The 20,576-nt window shown below is 37.4% G+C and overlaps 2 protein-coding genes across 4 annotated transcripts; both read left to right on the forward strand.

Annotated features, from left to right (window-relative positions):
- The first annotated feature begins 549 nt into the window (after positions 1–549).
- On the forward strand, positions 550–3,355 carry LOC122660538 (G2/mitotic-specific cyclin-2-like). 3 transcript variants are annotated; one of them, XM_043855897.1, is made up of 11 exons: positions 550–614; positions 742–874; positions 969–1,025; positions 1,113–1,161; positions 1,253–1,405; positions 1,503–1,628; positions 1,890–1,979; positions 2,117–2,341; positions 2,432–2,530; positions 2,638–2,816; positions 2,909–3,355. In XM_043855897.1, the coding sequence occupies exons 1-11, from the start codon at positions 560–562 to the stop codon at positions 3,051–3,053; spliced, it is 1,311 nt and encodes a 436-aa protein (XP_043711832.1). In that variant the 5' UTR covers positions 550–559; the 3' UTR covers positions 3,054–3,355. The 3 variants fall into 3 exon arrangements, with proteins under 3 accessions (XP_043711832.1, XP_043711834.1, XP_043711835.1); XM_043855899.1 differs by having other exon boundaries at positions 2,120–2,341; XM_043855900.1 differs by having other exon boundaries at positions 1,256–1,405; positions 2,120–2,341.
- A 6,177-nt stretch (positions 3,356–9,532) lies between these two features.
- On the forward strand, positions 9,533–17,754 carry LOC122657907 (serine acetyltransferase 2-like). Its single transcript, XM_043852707.1, has 10 exons — positions 9,533–9,970; positions 11,168–11,365; positions 11,481–11,540; positions 12,214–12,309; positions 12,427–12,451; positions 12,774–12,868; positions 14,730–14,896; positions 15,017–15,090; positions 15,807–15,866; positions 17,624–17,754. The coding sequence occupies exons 1-10, from the start codon at positions 9,704–9,706 to the stop codon at positions 17,626–17,628; spliced, it is 1,047 nt and encodes a 348-aa protein (XP_043708642.1). The 5' UTR covers positions 9,533–9,703; the 3' UTR covers positions 17,629–17,754.
- Positions 17,755–20,576: the final 2,822 nt, after the last annotated feature.

Here is a 20,576-nt window from a genome sequence, read left to right on the forward strand (position 1 = left end):
ACACAGACCAACGTGACTTTTCATCTTCAGATCCAACGGTAAGCATTTACTAGCCGTTGCATTTAAAAAAAGAGGGCATCTGCGGACAATATATCCGTCATTTCCGTATCCCCTTCGATATGCATATCGTTTTCTTTTTGTTTTCACTTCTTGAGCAAACCAAGACCTCAAGATCAGAGAAAGAAGAGAGGAGACTTCGATGATATATGCCTCCATTGCTTATCTCAATGGAGTCAACTGCGTAGTCTCTCTCTTCTTCGCGTTCGGAGTTGGGAATTCCGGTCGACGATCATCGACCTTGGAGTTTCAGCTTGTTCGATCGAAATCCCACAGAGTGGAACTAGAAGGGTTGTAGGTCAGTCAATGGTAGATCATTGTTTGTTCTTATGATTATCTTTCATTGAATTTGCGATCTGGGTTTGGTTGTTAATTTTTGTTCTTGACTGTCTTTCCTGGGTTTTGATCGTCTAGGGTTTTGTCGATCTTTTTTGGTTTTATGAAATGTGATGGTGATCTGAATGGGGTTGTTTCTTCTCGTGGTTTTTCTTGTAGATAAATCATGGCTGGATCGGATGAGAATAATCCGGGATTAATAAGGCCGGCCCATTTTCAAGGTAATTCGATCAGATTTGAAACTCTTTACGGGGAGCATTGATTGAACATCTCCTTTCCTGAAACCATATACTTAGCTTTGTAAAACCTTGATTTGTGAACTGAGCAATTTTTTTATTAAATTCAAAGGTGGTCTCCGAATGGGGGGTGGGAAGTTCGTCCCAGAGGTTGGACACAACCGAAGAGCTCTTAGCAACATTAATAGGAATTTAGTGGGAGCTCCTCCATACCCATGTGCAGTCAACAAAAGAGGCTTATCAGAGTAATTCCTCTAAACCTCTATACTGATATTTCATCAATTTCTGATATTTTCTTGGTTTTATTTATTTATTTTCTAATATATCTATATCACTCAGAAGACAGATCATCTGTGATAAGAACCCACCTATTCCAGTGCATAGGCCAATCACAAGGTTAGAAGATCTCAAATAGAAAACTTTGCATTTCCAATTAGATTTTGTTATCGGGATTTCGTGATGGATTTCTTGCGGTCTGTTTAGGAAATTTGCCGCAGAAATTGCAAACAAGCAGCAGCAGCCTTGTCTTGAGGTACCTCCTTTGTAGCAAAAAACAAGAATTACAGTTTTCACGTTTTAATTAAGTGTTGAATTGAACTTTTTTCTTGGAATATTTATTTTAACAGGAAACTAGGCCAATCTCATCTTTCACAAATGCAACTAAATCAGAAGATTGTACTATCATTGATGTGGATGACTTTGAGGGGACTAATGACTTTCCTGTTCCGATGTTTGTGAAGCACACTGAAGCAATGTTGGATGAGATCGATCAAATGGTACGTTAGGCCTTCTCTTGAACTAACTGATCTCTTTTTAATTTCTGGATTGAGTTTTGACATCCATTAAAGGGATCCCTGTGATGATTTGCTGTAGGAAGAGGTTGAAATGGAGGATATATCAGTGGATCCTACTACAGATATTGACAGCTGTGACTCTAAGAATCCACTTGCAGTTGTTGATTATATTGAGGACATTTATGCTCACTACAGAAAAGCTGAGGTGAACTCACACTCTTCTCTTTCTTACATCATTGAAAACTTGTAGCAGTTCACATAAGATTAAATTTTCCTTTCTCCTTGATGAACTGAATACCTATTTGAGCATCTAGCATCCAGTTTAGATTGCAATGACAAAAAGGGTCAGTAAGGGAGCCTAAGAATTGGCAGTGGATGGTCTAATTATGCAGAAATATGCTAAGCATTACCAACATATTCTGACAATTTATTTTGAGATACTAATTGATCAACATTCTGTGTACAGAGTTCCAGCTGTGTCTCTAGGAACTATATGGCGCAGCAGTTCGACATCAACGAGAAAATGAGGGCTATCCTCATTGATTGGCTAATAGAGGTATTAATTGCCTGATTCCTAGAAATTTGTTGGCTATCTTCTACCTATGTTTCTAGATTATTGAAGCAGCTTTTTTAGCTACCGAATCTGGTTTTTCCTGCTAGGAAACCCAAGATTGCTAATTTTTATCAAATCAGCAGGTGCACTACAAGTTTGAGCTTATGGATGAGACGTTATTCCTCACTGTAAATCTCATAGACAGATTCTTAGCACAGCAAACAGTGGTGAGGAAGAAGCTCCAGTTAGTTGGAGTGACAGCCATGCTCTTAGCATGCAAGTATGAAGAGGTTTCTGTTCCTGTTGTGGAGGATTTAATTCTAATATCAGACAAGGCCTACACAAGGAAAGAAGTTCTTGACATGGTATGCTTTTTTCTCTTTCCCCTTCTCTCTTGATCAACTGGATGGATCTTTTTTATTTTTCTGAATCCAACCCTCTTTCCATGGTCACAGGAGAAATTGATGGTGAACACACTACAGTTCAACATGTCTGTTCCAACCCCATATGCGTTCATGAGGAGATTCCTTAAAGCAGCTCAATCTGACAGGAAGGTTAGATTCAGAAAGTAATTGCTTTCCTTGTGATCAATTAGGTTGTTTATTGATTTCCAGATAAAAATCTTGATTTGAATCGTTCCTCATTATGACTTTTGGGCCAGCTTGAGCTTCTCTCCTTCTTCGTCATCGAGCTTTGCCTGGTGGAGTGTGAAATGCTCAGGTTCCCTCCATCTTTGTTGGCGGCAGCTGCAGTTTACACTGCTCAGTGTACTCTTAATGGGTCTAGACAATGGACAAAGACCAGTGAGTGGCATACTAACTACACAGAAGACCAGCTCCTGTAAGTTGGCCCTCTTTTCTTTTCTGAATAAACTTCAAGATTTAATGATATTGAGAGAGATGCCCATAAGTTATGCTTCTCCTGTGCTGTAGGGAATGCTCAAAGTTGATAATTGGTTTCCATCAGAAAGCTGGAACAGGGAAGCTCACTGGGGTATATAGGAAGTATAGCACATCTAAGTTTGGTTATGCAGCAAAGTCGGAACCTGCTGTTTTTCTTTTAGACACCAGACCCTAAACTAAAAGGGGGGGTCTTTGGTTGATCGATTGTGTTTGGATTGATTAATCATATTAACTCTATGAACTGAATTTCTGGGGTTGGCATCACTGTGGGGGGGTCTTTGGGTGATCGATTGTGTTTGGATTGATTAATCATATTAACTCTATGAACTGAATTTCTGGGGTTGGCATCACTGTGCAACAGAAGTTGCCAATCTGGGCTTTTGTTGACAAAGCCAGTACCAAAGTTGCTTATTTTTTAATTTTCCTTTTCAGTTATCTGAATAATGTACAATTCTCTTCTTGTGTATCTGATCTCGACAAACAATTTGGTGCTTGAGAATTGAAATTGCCATTACACCCCACCAGCTAAACAGAGCTTTTTTAATAAATAATTGTTGAATGGTCATAATGCAGTAAACAGTAAGCTTATTTTCAATTTTCTTTTTTCTTGTATATGACCTCAACAAATCAATTTGGTTCTTGAGAATTGAAATTTCACAGTTAATGCAAAGCGAAGATTTCATTACTTGAAAATCTAGAAGGGAAATTTCAATTCTTGGGGATAATAAAGTAAGTTTGAGACAACAGAAACTACAGTTAATGCATCGCTTAAAGGTGGCATTTCTTGTTACAACTAAGGTGGAATAATAAGGGGAAAATTTCTTGATGAAGGAAAATGATAACATGACATGACTCCCAACAAAATAAATTCTTGAAGTTGGAGATTTTATTCATTGCAAGTAATGAACCTGACACTGGTGATCAAAAAAGATGGGATACATAACATGGATATGCCGTACAATCTGACTGACTTCTTGTATCCGACTGAGACATGCATAGATAACCAATCTAATCTAAGTGCACTCTCTGACTTCTTTTTGTTCCAAATAGATGAGCTAGCTAGTTTGAAGTGTTGTTCTCAATTTTGTTGGCCATGGCAATTTGCAAACATCATCTTGTTGAACATATTGCACTTTTTCTGAACAGTGCCATCTGATCTCCATTTCTCACTGAAGCCAGTGTCTAGACCAAACTGAAGACCAGGTTGAAGGGCAAAATGTGATCCTGCCCCCATAAAAATTCCTTGTTACATAATATCCAGCAAAAGCAGTAATGTGATCCTGCTACCATAGAAACTCCTTGTTACATAATATCCAGCAAAAGCAGTATTGTGATCCTTAAAAATGGTAGCACTCAAGACTGATGTTGAAAAAGCTCTATTGGGGTTTTGGTTCCCTCCAACCTTCTTCTCCTTTCATGATAGAAGTTATGTTGCTACATTAATACCACTAATGTAAGAATCAAATAGCCAGCTCTTGAATGCCCTTATCTTTAGCTTTTGAGTAGTTAAGAATCAATAAGGTTTAGTGGTGTTCAGGCTCTTCATCAGAGTTCAAACTTCCCCAGCTGCCAAAATTAATTTTGAAAGCCGCATGTGACTGCCATGCTGATAGAAGTTTGTTCAGGAAGTTTATGGTGGTTTGGACTCCTACCATTGAAACACACACAGTGTACACATCATCTTCATGAGAGAGACCTAGGATAGGATTGTTATGATTTTACATGCTAGCATTTTTGCTTGGTGTGTAGGGACTGTTTGCTCCCAAAACTAGTCTCTAGTCTTTCGCAGGCTTCACAGTAAAACCCATCAATCTTGAAATGCCACTACTCTTCAAGGTCTGAAATAATCCTAGGATTGTTATTAAATAATCCTTGCTTGGTGGTGCAAGGAGAACTTAATCCCCAAAACTAGACTTTAGCAGGCCTTACAGTTAAAAAACCATATGTATTAACTTATTTGACTATTGTTGTGTCAAGTAATAATGCCATGCTAATTACGATAAATTTTGAAGCAAACCAGCAGTTTTCTTTTATTAGGACCAATCCCAGTAATATCACTTATTATTACCAAATTTGGTGGCAGTATATGTGGGTTTAAATTATATTTTGAAAGCAACTACTTAGTATATTTGGCTAACAGTCTGTAAGTGGTTCCAAACTACTTGCAGAATCAAAACAATTGTGTCAAAGAAGATGTAATGTTAGGATTCAACTATCTTTAAAAAGATTGAGGGTGTGAAGAAATTACAAAAATCAAGCTTTAGCGTACAAAAATACACAATAAAGAAGAGGAATGTGCCACCTTCTTAAAACAAACAAATAATAGATGCCAGTAATCCTGCACAAAAATAGAGGAAAGGGTGTAGAAAATTTTGGATTCTAATCCCTCATGCAACCATAATGAGTCATTTATAAATTTCCAAGTTGCTGAAATGAATGATCTTTTGTATTTTCTTCATGCCTGCAATACCAATAAGATGAATATTTTTATATATTTACAATCATGATTAATGAGATTGCACAAGCAGTCTTCCTTGGGTTGACTTAATTCGTCAGATGAGGCCCGAATTGTGAGGAGTTACTCCTTACCTTTTATAACTCTTTATAGTTTTTTCCCCCCTGTTGTCAAGGGTTGCACCATCAGACTAAAAAACTGAAGCGGAATTGAAGTTGCAATTTAGGTTTGCAACTTCAAATTCAAGTTAATGTTGACTTCAAATTTAGAAATATGATGCAAGTATTTTGATAGTTCAAATAAGCTTATCTGCAAACAACTGCTAGCTCAGTTGGTTGGTGGCATTGCAAGTTGGTGCATGCCCCCCCAGGAGGTCAAGGGATCGATTCTCCTGGATTGCATATTGTGCCAAAAAAAGGCACCTTTCTCCCCCTCCCCCCTCCCCCCCTAGTTGTAGATTGTGGGCTTGTCTTAGCCTTCCCCTTAGCTTGTAGTTAAGCTTATCTGAATGGACTATTCAAGAAACCTCTGCCCGAATAGAATGTCCTACTGTACCTGCACTATAGCTGCTCTTGATACAAGCAGTTCCAGCTAGAACTTTGCATTATCACCAAATGGGTTGCGCAAAATATAAGGTATGAAAAGCTTTACAGCCTCATCATTGCTGAAGAAGCCAAGTAGACCATCACTTCCAACAAAAACCAAGTCATCATAGTCTTTAAGATTCTGTGAATGCTGACTGGGTCCATTTCTTCCTTTTCAAATAGCCAACTCCAAATTCTTATAACCTTCAAGACTTGAAGAATATAACTCTTTTCATCGACTCTTAACATGATTTTGCTACTCAAATACTTGAAAGACTTCCTAATAAACAATTTAATTATCGGTTTAAAGGCCAATAACAACTTAAACCCATGGAACCATGAACCTCCCAGAAACAATCCAATTCATATAAGCAACTTGGGCTTGCTCCAGCCTCATACAGGCCATGGAGATAGCCTGGTCACACCTATATTTTGGCAAATAAAATCCAGGCCTCTTTGCATTAGGTCTAAGTGGTTGGCCTGCAGGGACTGTGTCTGTAAGGTCACAGGGCTTCTAAAGCAGGTTATGTAGATGATTAGTACTAGTCTGACCTTAGGCCATGTGATCTCTTGCAATTTATTTTGCTTCTTGTGGTTGTAACCTTCTGTCTGACTCAGGCCTTAAACCAATATTAATATGGGAGAATGTTCTCTGTGCCGGGGGCACAGGCTGCACCCAGACACATGGGGGTGGGTGCAATGACCATCCTGCCCCCCTGAGTGACAGGCCCATGTGTCTGGGCGCAGCCTACACTGCGGCACAGAGAACATGACCCCTATTAATATATACCTATCCTCTTATATCCTTGGGAATACCTGAAGGCATATTCTTCACATTCCCTTTAAACCACTTGGAGAAGCCAGTCACATAACATTAAAGGGAACTGGTTCCTTTTTCATAAGTAGGCCAACCACTTAGGCCTACTGCTCCTACTGTTCAAATTGACATATTTTTCATCACCATACAAGTAATTATTGCTGAGCAGAATATTTATTAATCATTGTTTATTTCAGACTTATTCCTAGAACTAGGGTACTTAATGTTTAGAGAAATTACTTTTGGGATACCTCACATTTCATAAATACTATGTTTGAAATATCTCATATTTCTTAAATGGTATGTTTTGCGGTACCTTTTTTATATTTTCAATTTTACCCGATATTATCTTTGGTGATACCTTTTTCTTTTCCTTCATTGGCAAATCTACCACGACACCCGCCGCAGTGGAAAAGAGAAGGAAACAAGGGAGGAGAGAATGAACCAAATCAAACCTTAAGATCATTGTTATTAAGAAATCAGTTTTTTTGTCATAAGTCACTTTCCCTCGGGAAGTAGTTCTTTGTCCGGGAGTGTGGCCTACGCCAGCACTCCCATGTGTCTATCTTTCTCCTCCTCAAAACAATGGGGCAGAGATGTCTTTTTACATGGGGAGGAGAGAGATAGATTCATGATGCTGGCATAGGTAGCACTCCCGGACAAAAAACTTTTTCCCCTTTTTTTATTAGTGTTTTCTATTGGTATACCCTAGATCCCCTACACTTGTGGGGCCTTGCCCGAGTTATAGAATGGATATATGGTTCCATCAGCCTAAAATTCCTCAACCAATCATCCCAAGTCCCTCAGCCAGCAATCATGGGGAGGGAGGGGTGACCATAGCTCGAGCCTCGAGGAATAATGGTGTGGATTGTATAAAAGTGAATCTAGTCGTCATTATGGTTAGATGCTCTGCCAAAAATTCATGAGAGAAGACAAAGAGATGTATAGATTTATTCAGATTTGACACCATTCGTCTGCTGGTACTAGTGCAGTGAACGGGTGAACCGTGAACACTGTTTGTAACTTTGTATCTCACCAAGTCTTTTTAATTTCAAACAATTAAAAAAAGGTAGTTTGTTTGTTTGTGGTATATCAAAATAGATGGGATCTGTAAGAGAAAGCGGCCAAGTTTTTTTTTTTTTTTTTTTGGTAAAAAACAAATCTATTTAGAAGCAGAAAGGGGACACGTGGCTGAAGACACCGAAACTTCCTTCAGCCACAGAATGGAATTCAGCCAAACTGTATATATCATAATGTTTATCTTCAATGTCTTTTGGTTTTTTAGGGACTTGTCTTCAATGTCTATTGAACAACAAAATTCATAGATTTATTATTATTTAATAATTTATAAAAAATTTCATTTTTTTATATTTTTTATTTTTAAATAATTAATGTCTATTTGTTGTATTGTATTTAAAATAAGAAAATGTGACTCGACTTTACCAAATTTGATTCACCTGAGTAACCAAGTTTTATCGAGAGCAAGTTGAGTCAGAAAACTTTGTTTTCCAACAGTACCCTAAATAGAGTTTAAAAACTCGAAATTGAAATCCATATTGGTTTCGGTCCAAAGTTGCACTAACCGCGTAGGTTTTGGAATGGGATTGGCCATAATCAGGACCAAACTCAACCAATTCCAATCCCAATCAACCATAATTGGAATTGACCTCAGTTGATTCTAATTTGAATAGTTAGATCTAGGCGATCCATTCATGGTTTTAAAAACCCTGGCTCTATAACTTTTTCTTTTCTTTGTTTAGGCATATGATTCTCGAATTGACCGAGTAGAGACAAATTCTTGGTTTGTATATTGGCATGCTAGCCAATATTTATCATGTGATAGGTCAATTGAAGTTGGAATTTTTTGTCACCTGTCCCAAGATCCATTGTTCATATGTCAAGTTTTATCTTAAATAGAGTTTGTCACGTGGCAAAACAAAACACTTTAGTCAAAAGAGATTCAATAGTGATTGGAGTAAGACTAGACTAGATGTGCATGGATATATACGAGGATGCATGCCCAATATATAAAAAAGTATTTAATTGAAATATGTTTTGAAATTTGACTTACACAAATCTAGGTTGTCTTCTCTATCCAATTATTAAAATGACACATTACCTTTTCACATGGCGTAAAGGTTATTTAGGAATTTTTATCTCCTCCAATTCTGACACCCTCCAATTCCCCTTCAATTCCTCACATGGGAGCTAAAATGACCACTTACCCATTGCCTGGACACACTTCCCAAGGCAATGAGTAAGTGGTCATTTCACTCCCATGTGAGGGGTTGGAGGGAATTGGAGGGTGTCAGAATTGGAGGTGATAATGATCCGATTATTTAGATTCTTATTAAAAAAAAAATCATTTAAATCATATATTCTTCTGTACCTAACTCAGTGATTTGATGACTAGGATCCTTTGCCGTACCAGTGGGGCGATAGTGCACATCCGACGGCACAACAGAGATCAGGTGGCACACATGGCCTTTGTTGTGCTGCTGGATGTGCACCACCGATACTGCAGACGATTTTAATACGTGATTTGAACTCTTGGAATAGATTTTGGGTTTAGAATTCATTTTAAAATCGATTTTTTTTTTCTATTTTTTGTTTTAAAAAAATATACCATATGGGTATACACTATATACTATGCAAGAATCTTTTGCATGCCATATACAGTTGAAGTGTTGAACAAAGGCTGTGAGGGTAATTTGGTCAATTTGGGCATCTAGGTAAAGACTATATATAGCGACATCCACGTAGTTGATGTAGAACGGAGGAGTTGTTATTAACTGAAGTGATTCTAGTGAATAGGTTTCCTAGCAACTTCGTCATCAGCTCTCACCGTTCTTCCGAACAACATTTGGACGAGAAGAAACGCCAGTTTCGCTGTTGCATGAGTTACCTCTCGATTCATAGATAATAGTCCAGGCTTTTCTCGCGCTCGAAACCAAACCCTAGTTGTTGGGATGGCCCATTTGAGCGACGAGAGGTCTTCTCTCTGTGAAATGCTTTCTACCTTTACTCTTATTGAAAACGAAGAAGAGAAGAGAGAAGAGGAAAAGCCGAAGATTTATGCTTCGAAATTCATGGAGTATCGACTGGAAAGGGTCTTTCCTGTTTATGCTCTTGGGTACGCCGAGCTAGACATTAATGCGGTGGCTTCAATCAATAACTCTGCCTCTTCTACCTTTGACCCAATCTGGGATGCTATGAGAGCAGAGGCGAAGTCAGAGGTAGTGCCCTTTGTCGCCTTTTAAATTTTTTTTTTCTTTCTTCTTCTATAAAGAAGGAAGTTGCTCAGAAGTATCTGAAAGTTCTTACGGAAGTTGCTTTGAGAAATGGGTTTTGTCTCTTTTTTGTAATTCACGGGCTTTCAACTGCATTTGTGTACGGTATGAATTGTTATCCTAAATGTTTTTTGAGAGATACGTGCTCTCAATTATGAGATTTGGGTTTATTATATTCTGCTAATTCACGGGTTTTCAACTGCATTTTTGTTTGTTGTGATTTTTCATTCTATATCTCTTTGTCTGTTATTATGCTAGACAGTGAAATAGTTTTTTAGAGTGTGGGGGGTGGGGTGGGGGGGGGGGGGAGAGGAGGAAATTTGATGTTCAAGATTTCCGTTTGATTGGAGTCTTTCGACTTCCTGTAGCAAAGTGAATGATCTTTGGCTGTGCCACCGCTGTCTCAGTCTGACTGTTGCTTATAAAAATTAAATCCAATGAGACAGAGACACTGCCGTAGCCAGATTCAGATTCATATGTGATATTAGAAAGTGTGCGGAGCATTTCACCAATCTGCAGATAATGGGTCCTGAATGTGGAGTTCTTTGGGATTTGAGTAAAGATCTGGTCCACGTTTTCATGGTGGAAACATCAAATGTATCTGAGTGGTGCTGAGATGATTACTAAATAAAGGGCATACCAGTGCACGAGGCTCCCACCATTGCGGGATCTGGGGAGGGTCATAATGTACGCAGCCTTACCCCCGCTTCGCATTTAGGCTGTTTCCCGACTCAAACCCACGACCACTAGATTGCAATGGAGCAACCTTACTGTTGCGCCAAGGCCCGTCCTCTACTGAGATGATTACTATGATTCTCTAAGAGGGTGAATTATCGGGGTATGTTTCAAATGTTTGTTATTTTATCTTACTTTGGCAAGATGAATACAAGGATCTCATGTACTTTCAATTTCTTAATCTTGGCATGTTCAATTCCTTTCCTATGATTGAATGCACTGCGGAGATTTCCAGTTCATCCATATTATGACTTTTGGAATTCAGAACATTCAGAAGAGGCCTATTTTGTCTTAATCAAATAATTTATTTGATTGTTCTTGTCCCTTGCTAAGTTTTATTGGTTCAATTCTGTTAGCAACACTTGATTAGGGAAATGTAGACAAATATTTATACTGTAATTATTTCAGGCAGAGAAGGAGCCAATTTTGAGTAGCTTCTTGTATGCCAGTATTTTGTCTCATGGTTGTTTGGAGAGAGCATTAGGATTCGTCCTCGCCAATAGGCTCCAAAACCCCACACTCTTGGCGACGCAACTAATAGACATATTCGATGCTGTAATGATGCATGATAGAGGTATTCAACGCTCAATTCGCCTGGATGTGCAGGTGATTTCATTGCCATTTTCAAAGCATCTGAGTTTCACCGGTGCTTTCTAAAGAGTCCTTATTTGATAGCCTTGGTGGATTGTGAAAGCATGATTTTTGAAGTTTTCTGCAACAGGCATTTAAAGATAGGGATCCTTCTTGTCTGTCATATTGCTGGGCATTGTTGTATCTTAAGGTATGTGTTATTTCTTCAGTCATACTGTAGCATATGATATTCAACATGCTGCATGATTTTAAGCGTCCATTAAAGCTACTGAAGAGAACATTTGATCTGCATTTATTTTGTTCCATTTCAATGATACTATGAGACAAATTGGAGAAAAGTCTTAGCTCTTCTGTAGTAATGTAGCATGTGGTATTCAACATGCATTTATTTTTTATTTATTGTTATCTTTTCTTTTGCTATTGTTTGTGTACCAATCCATCATTTTTACTTTCTTTTAGCTTCAAGGGACTCTAATATAGCCCCACATTTTTCCTGATTGCCTCCTTTTTAGTAAGAATGATATAGTTTTGATTACATTATTTACATTGTAACCTTTTAAAAATTGCATTTTAGGATGGGGGTGTGTAGGACAACATTAAAAGTCATAGTGGAATAGCAAAGAGATACTATATTCCTACTTTTCCTTACTTATCAATTACAAATGGAAAAAAGGAAAAGAAAACAAAACAAAAATAAGAGACAAGAGAAAAAAAATATGGTTAAATTAAATAGGAATAAAGTGAGAGGAAATGTTCCTATGATGTGGGTGTTATGTAAACGGAGGGGTATTGCATGAATTTCAAGTCATGCTTGAAAATTGTTATGTTGTATCCAATATGAGAATGTTTCTAAATTTTTATAGGGTTACCATTCCTTGCAATCATACCGCGTAGCACATGCTTTGTGGAATCAAGGACGCAGAATTTTGGCATTGGCATTGCAAAGCCGCATAAGCGAGGTAATGGTTGATCTACATGGTACTAGAGTGAGTTTACTGGTTGTTATTATTATTTTATGATGGAGAGTTCTGATATCTGTTTTGTTAATATCCTTTCTTCTCATTTTTTATATTCAGGTTTTTGGAGTTGATATACACCCAGGTATGCTTATTGTTCTTTTCTTTTTGTTGTTCCTGTACATGATTCATGACAAAGAAAGTGGCAAAGCTTCTGAACAGAGTTAGTTGAGCAAGCGAATTGGCTTTGGTTCTATTACGTATTATGTCTTCCAAAATGTAGGAGCTACTATGTTTGAGGACATATTGGATTTTAGAATTGTGCACTTTGATGTCCCATTTCATTTGTGGATGGAAATTTGGAAATTTTCATTTTCGCCTTTAAAAACCTTTTTACCCTCTTCATTTATAGTGTCATTTCACTGCAAGATTTAATAATCAACACTTATTTAACATAATTCGTACAGCTGCGAAAATTGGAGAAGGGATACTATTGGATCATGGTACGGGTGTAGTAATTGGTGAGACTGCTGTTGTAGGAAATAGAGTTTCATTAATGCAGGCAAGTTCAATCTCATTCCTCTTTTATATAATGGGTGTTATTAATGTGATTGCCTTACGTTAATTGCCAAAGCATGCCCTTTTTTTTCTATATATATATGATTATCTATTTATTATCTTTTCCATTTTCTGCTGATATTGCAAGAAAGCATGATGATGTATAAACTAAAATGAGACATACAAGAAGACCAAATATCTTTGTAGTCTATTTCATTCCTATTGTCTTTGTTCTTACTCATCCCTCCCCCAGGGTGTAGGGTGGAAATTTGCATGATGGGAGATTGATGAAGGGTTGCTGGCTATGTGACAAGGATACGTAATTTTTCCAAAATGTTATGTTAGCCATTCCATATCTTTGGTGGAAACCAACACCAACGCTTTTAATTAGCATATAATCTTTGCCACAGGTGCTATGTCAGACACCAGTATCCATATTAATGTCCTGGATACCTAGGTTGTGAGTTCTTCCTCTAAATTGATTCCATCCCCCCCCCCTCAGTGGACTGGCAGTGGGGCAGGTGAAGATGGTTCTAAACCCAGATTTATGTTCCAAAAATGAATAGAGCAATATATTGTTCTACCTATTAAAATACAAACACATATATTGTTATCAATATTGAACTTACCTCGTCTAACTCTTTTCCAAAATTATTGTTTGGTTACATGAATCCTGCTACATTGACCAATAAATCAAATTATAAAGTCATGTTATAGGAGGAGGGAAATTAGCAACTATCCTGGTAAGTTGGAGAATTTTGAAAATATTCAATTTAAGGCCAGATCCTAAAGCCAACTTTCTTTCTAGTTATTAAATTGATCTGGTTGGATGACACCTGTTGCAAAGACCATCTTCAACTTATCCTTCAACACCATTATTGAAGATAATGGGCTATGCTTATTCAAGAGGATATGATGAGAGACTGTTACACCCCCATCCCTGAACCACGGGAAATGCAACCGGAGCATACAACTACGCTCCCAAACCGCCAAGGTCGCAGATACAGTACACAGGATTAACTCATACACACGACAACAGAAGATCGAAATAGGTCAAAATAGTAATACCAGAGTTTACAGAACCTATGTGATAACTTATATAATGCTTGTTTAAGTTTACCCTCCCATTAGAGATCATTCCAATCAGGACCTATGTATTACCTACTGTATAAATAATACAACAAACATGAATGGAATCTAAAAGAATACACCTTTGAATGAGACTGTCATGTCCAGTTGGTTGATATTCTTCATTCTTAATTGCTGTGTGGGTCAACATGATGGAACCCTGACCACGTGACATGGAGACAAAAGATGAAAAGGTTGTCCTTATTTATTATATAAATTAAAAAAAAAAAAAAACTTGTCCTTGCACTTTTAACATGATTCCATAGAAGAAACAATTTTCTTAGATCACAATCTTGTCTATTGTATCTTGTTCTCAATTATAATTCTAGCTCAATTCATTCTGGAAAGTAATACATATTAGGATACACAATTTGTTTCATTATCACTATATGCTATCAATGCTTTGTGTGGCTGAGACAGCTCCAACTTGCTTCTCAACCAGTCAACATGACATACATAAGATGAAAACTGATGCTAGTCGTTTGTTCTTTCACTTCTTTTCATAGATTTGTTAATATTCAATGAAAAAAAACTCTTCCACATGTGAACCATTTCATTTCACACTCTGTATTGCTGTGCTTGATAATTTTTTGAGTAAGCTGTAAAGTGTAGATCTTCAATTTCTTTGTATCTTATGTAATCATGTGGTTTTGTTCTCATACCTTAACCGAAAGAGATATTGCAAAGTCATCATTTATTGAATTAGGATCTACTTATGGGCAGTTATTTGTTCACAGGGTGTAACTTTAGGAGGCACTGGGAAGGAAACTGGTGATCGTCATCCGAAAATAGGTCCTGGAGCACTTATTGGAGCAAGCGCGACAATACTTGGGAATATTAAAATAAGTGAAGGTGCCATGATTGCTGCTGGTTCCCTTGTACTAAAAGATATTCCTCCACACAGGTAGTAAAGAAATTATACTGCAATGCATAAGAGCACCTATATTTTAGAAATGTGGAAAAATTTGCAATCAACCAACAACAGTACAGAAGATATGAAACTTCCTTTTTTTTCTTTCTAAAGCATGGTGGCAGGAAATCCAGCAAAGGTGATTGGATGTGTAGGAGAACAAGATCCATCTCTGACAATGAAACATGGTATGTATATAGTATGGTACCAATTTAAACATTATAAAGGTTCCATATATTTGAGAAACACTTCGATCAGGATATACATTGCTGACTTCTTTCCTACCTCCACTGACATTTGGAACACTGATAGAATGGTGAGGACCTTACAGCTCAACTCAGATCATGAAGCCTTACCAACTACATGGGTGGCTATATGAATACTGTCCAGTCATCGATATTTAAAGCATACCACCACTCATAACTGTTATCCACTTCAACCGAGTACATTTAAGCCTTCCCTTTCCTTTTACACCTCCAAGCTGCTCTATACCACTCCTTTCTGTTCCATTTATTGGTCTTTGTTGCACAAGTTTGAACCATCTTAATCAGCGTTAATTGGATTTACAATGCCCTGAATTTTACCTGGTTATTTTCCCTACTCATGATGCTGCAGTATTTGTACAGTTGGGGAATCATGGCTACAGGTCTTGGAAAATTTAGGCTAGTATATAAAGTCACCTTAGTCTCAGATATATCTGTGTTGACCATGGGTACCTATCTTTCTGTTTGTACCCTGAATTTAAGCACAGGTAGGATGAGGCGGAGGTAGCTGTGTTTGGAATCCTGGCATAGCAATCCAAGATTTACTTCTGTTACAGTTGGAAACTATAAAAATAAGATATTTTTGTGGGTTTATCTGCTTTTATCTGATATTTATTAATGGTTGTTTACCATACATGCAGATGCTACCAAAGATTTTTTCCAGAATGTAGCTGTTAATTCTAAAGATGGGAAATCCAGTGGTACGTTCCCTGAAGTCCATTTGCACCTTCACCTATAGGTTTCTTTCTACTACCTGCTATAGCAGGTGATGTTAAGGAGTCTCAACAGAGTCGAGACATAATACAGATTTTATTTGATTTGTCTAGCAATGGATTCATATGTTGTACTCATCTTTTAGACATATTGTTGTGGGCTGAAACCAGTAGGAGCACAGTATTGTTAATGCTACATAGCTTTCTGAAAACTTGGTTTTGCTCATTACCTTATTCTGTTCCTCATCCACTTTATCTTTTCAAATTAAAGGGAAAATCTTATTGTAACCAAAGTGCTGAACTAGAGTTGTAACCTTACGTTTTTCCCTTTTAAGATAACACACTCTTTTTTCCCAATTAAGGTAAATCCTGTAATTTCAAATAAATACTGCATTAAATACTGTATTAAGTAACTTTCAACTTTTTGAAAACCCTTCTTACCTCTGCATTAAATAACTTTTGGGAATTAGACAAGGGGCAATTAAAAGAAGGTTACAACTTTTTAGTTCACTACTTTGGTGATACCAAGTTGCACCCTTATGAAAATGTGCCTGAGACATGATAAAAACAGGTTTATGTTAAAGAAGATTTAATAGGAAAAATGTTCCACTGCCAGTGAAGAGAAGTTTCATTCATTGATCTATGTATCTGCCACATGGAGGGCCTAATTTGGTCATCTTGAGACTTGACTGTTGAATGATAGGGTCTTTTGAATTGGAAGCATGCCAAGTAGTGGCTTACCTCAATCATATGGGCCACTAGCTAACATATATTGGACTTTTCCCCTTGTATTTTTAAGGGTAGCGTTTCTAGTCATTCTTCAAACCTTTATTCTGATAAGTGATGATGTTTGATTGGGCTAAAGCTTGATATGAGTAGAGGCTGACATCCACAACATGTTAACACAGTTTGAGTGCCATTGAAGGATGCATTTTAATTGTTTTGCCATAAAATTACTCCTGTAGATTGATATTTTGAAACAATCTTCAGATGTTCATAAGAACTCCTTGTCTCCCTTGAAATGGCACCTGTATGTGGGAGGTTTGGTATCCACCAATCTAGTCCTATGACTCCTACCTGGTAGCTCTTTAGAGTTGAAATAGCTGGCCAGATCATTCAACCATCTAATTAACAAAATGACCTGATCAGATGATTAAATCATCCCATTTTTCCCCTTAGTTTAGATTGTGAGGGGAAGAAACAGATGAATGGTTGAGAACTCTTGTTTCTATGATTATTATGTTGACCTTGTATGTGCTGACCTACCAAGGCTCCCTGCTTTTCCAGAGAATATGGTGATTTCACTTGTTCTTGTGCAACATTTACGATAAGCGCGGGTGACAAGATTCATTTACTTTGAAGACTAACCTGGATTCTTATGTTATTTTTACATTAAGTTACTGACTGTATTCCCATATGGTCATTCCAACTTTTAAGTTGACTGGGTAGTCCACAACAGGTGGTTTTTCTGATCCATGGTACTTCTGAGATCATTCATCCTGGGCTTGCTCATCTTTATGTAGCAATGTACTTAATGATCATTTAAATATTGCTGTTTATGGGGTCTAGACTTTTCAGATTAGTGTTAAATTTTGGTGTCATTATTATTTGTAGAGATGTTTTACAGAAATTTCTTTTCCAAACGATTTTGATTCGATGTTTGTTAGTCATTCTGTGCAATTGTTCTTCCTGGTAGTCTTTCTTTCATTAATTTTATTAATCCAAAAAGTATGCATTATTTGCAGGATGACTGAAGAACCTGTGAAGTCACAAAAGAAGAGTGACTGGATACCCTGAAGAGGCATACACTCAGTATATACTTGTCACTAATGTTGTAATGCATGATTTCAGTGACTTGGTCTCATCAAATGTGTTGATATACCTATTTATGGTGTATTTACAGAGAAAAGAAACAGGCATAAGAGTAGCTAGCTCATTTATACATCATGATCTCTGTCTGGCCTTGGGGGAGGAAGTGGAACCAGAATATTAAATAGGGATGGCAATATGTCCCCACCGAACCAGTTAATTCTGGGTTTAATAGGCTGGGAGCTGGGTTTGGTTTGTGTAAAATGGACCTGTCTGGTTTAGGTTGTAACCAGCCAAATCCACTTTAGCTTATTGAACCCATTATTATCTCTGGGTTTTCCTGTGATTGTGCATTTAGAAAGTATGACTCCACATGTAATGATTCATTTCCCTTCCTCTTTGAGATAAATGACTTGTCATATTGGCAGACAGGTTTTCTTAATTCATGGATGATTGCCTGCTTAGTTTTCCATCCGAGGCAATCAAACACTTGTTTTTTTAATTTTATGAAAAACTCAACTATCCCCCCTTATTATTCTCATCTTATTATTCTTTGTTAAACAAACAGGGCTTTAATGCCCCAGGAGATCCATGGCTACGATCAAGTAAAAGGGTGCTCTATTCAACCTGAGAAGAAGCAATTTTTTGGGTTTTCAAGAGGAATCATGAAAAAGGTTTTATGTAAGGGTGTTAAAATCAAACCGTAAAATTGTTTAATAAATGATTTGATTATGATTTCAAAATTGAGATTGTTTAATTAAACGATTCTAACTAAAATAGACCGTTGAGCACTCTTAGTTTCATGTAGGGGTGTCAAACCCAAGCCAGCACTAGCAAAACCCGACAAACCGAACTGACTGTTAGAAAAAGATTCCCCATTTTTTATGCCGCCGGTAGATTTGTAGAAACTTTTATCGTTGTCTCATTTCTTCTGATCCCAATTTTATAAGGATCCATGATGAACTCGGCCGATTCAATTGATACCATCAATAATCATCACAAGGCGACTCGGTCCCAGATCGGTGTCAGTAGTACCTGAGTGACTAAGTCTGCAAGGCCTTGATTGATGGAGTAAAGTCACCCATCTGAAATAGGAATAACGAATGGTTCGGATCATTCATGACTAACGTAGCTAGGTCAACCAACTAATTTAATGAGCGGAGGAGCTATCTAAGGGCAAATCTCACAATATCATTTACCAAATTTACTATCGATTTGGGGGTGTCAACTGGTCGGCCCTAGTCGGTCTCCACCAATTTAAGGGCTCAGTACCATTACGGCATTACCAATCATTTAGGTAATCGACGGGAAAAAAATCCTCTCCACTTCTCTAAAAGTGCAGCTCGGAGCTGAGAACTCCATATGTGAAAGATGTTAAATCCAATGGTGCGTAGCTTGAGAAAAAAAAAAATTGGGTCAATCGAGTGCGGCATTGTTGGATTTAGCATCTTTCACGTATTGAGCTCTCAATCCCAAACTATATTACACCGTACTTTTAGGGAATTGAAGAGGATTTTAATCGATAATTGAGTACCATTACCAATCATTTAGGTAATTGAGTCTCATAGGTTGTGGTGTGATAATCAGATTTTAAACAAGTTAATTGATTAATCAGGTTATAAATGGGCCATAATTTGGTTAACTTGACTTAAATGAGCTAACTAGACTATAAAATGTCAGTTAATGTCGCTAGTCAAGCTCCGCTATTACAACCAAATACTATTGCCAGTTATTGGTCTGATTTTAAACCTATCGATTAAGTTATTGGTCTTCTAATGGTTCATAATCAATAGTCACAAGGCTCCCACCAATTCAAGAATAATCATAATGTACTCAGATTTATCCCTGTTTTCACAAAAAGACTATTTTAGATTTGAACCCGTGACCATTGGATCACAATAGAACAACATTACCGTTGCACCAAGTCCCGCCCTCTATCCATTTTAGTTAATATTGTTGGATCTCAGGTTTAGATCCGATAACCCGAAAAGGAATCAATTGACAGCATTGAGACCTCCCTTGTCACGTACTGTCGTTCTGCAACAGGAGATAACGAAACAGAGGAATCTATGTGTCCTCTCTCAGAAACGTCAGACTGAGCTGGCGTCACTGGCAAGGAAGCAGCTGGATACGTATTTCCAATTTCCATACTCATTAGAATCTGACACTGAAACGTGTAAGCACTGGGTAGAAAAATGTCCACGTGTCAATACCAAAAAAGTTGAGAGTTGGTAACCATAAATCTTGATTTGATTAAAATCCAGAAGAGCCATTCCTTCCTGGGTTTGGGCAAACCCAGTAATGCCGGGACAAGACAAAAAAGGGTTGTTATTGAGAAATAGAAAAAGGACGTTAAGGAAAGTTATTTGATCTTCTTTTTTTTTTGTTAATGGAGAAGGGTTCATCTTTTTAATGATCTAATCTGCTTCCTTCAGTAATCTCTGTGTCTGCTAATGATCTTCTTGTTATAAAATATCTCTCGTATTCATTCGTTTATTTTCATTTCATGCGCCAGATTTGCAGATAAGAGAGATGGTCCCATGAACATCACCATCAGGTAAGCACATCCTTACTGTGGATTCTTTTTGTTTTTTCAGGCAGAAATCACAGAAATCTGAGGTGGGTTTTCGTCCAAATCTGATGGGTACTTCGGAGTAACAAACCGTACCCACATCAAGATTATTTGTTTCTTTCGATAAAAATCAAAATATTTCGTTGGATATAGTTTTGTTATTGATGCTAGATATTTTCTCGGTGTTTTTCCTGGATAAAAATGTGGTGTAGGATTGAGGAGTGCAAGTTGTTCGATTGATATTTATCTTTGTTCGGTGGGTTTGGATTTTTTGTATTGGGGTGAGTGTTTCTAGGAACTTCCTGGTCTCGGTTTTA

Source organism: Telopea speciosissima, chromosome 4, assembly GCF_018873765.1.
Source record: "Telopea speciosissima isolate NSW1024214 ecotype Mountain lineage chromosome 4, Tspe_v1, whole genome shotgun sequence".
NCBI lineage: Eukaryota > Viridiplantae > Streptophyta > Magnoliopsida > Proteales > Proteaceae > Telopea > Telopea speciosissima.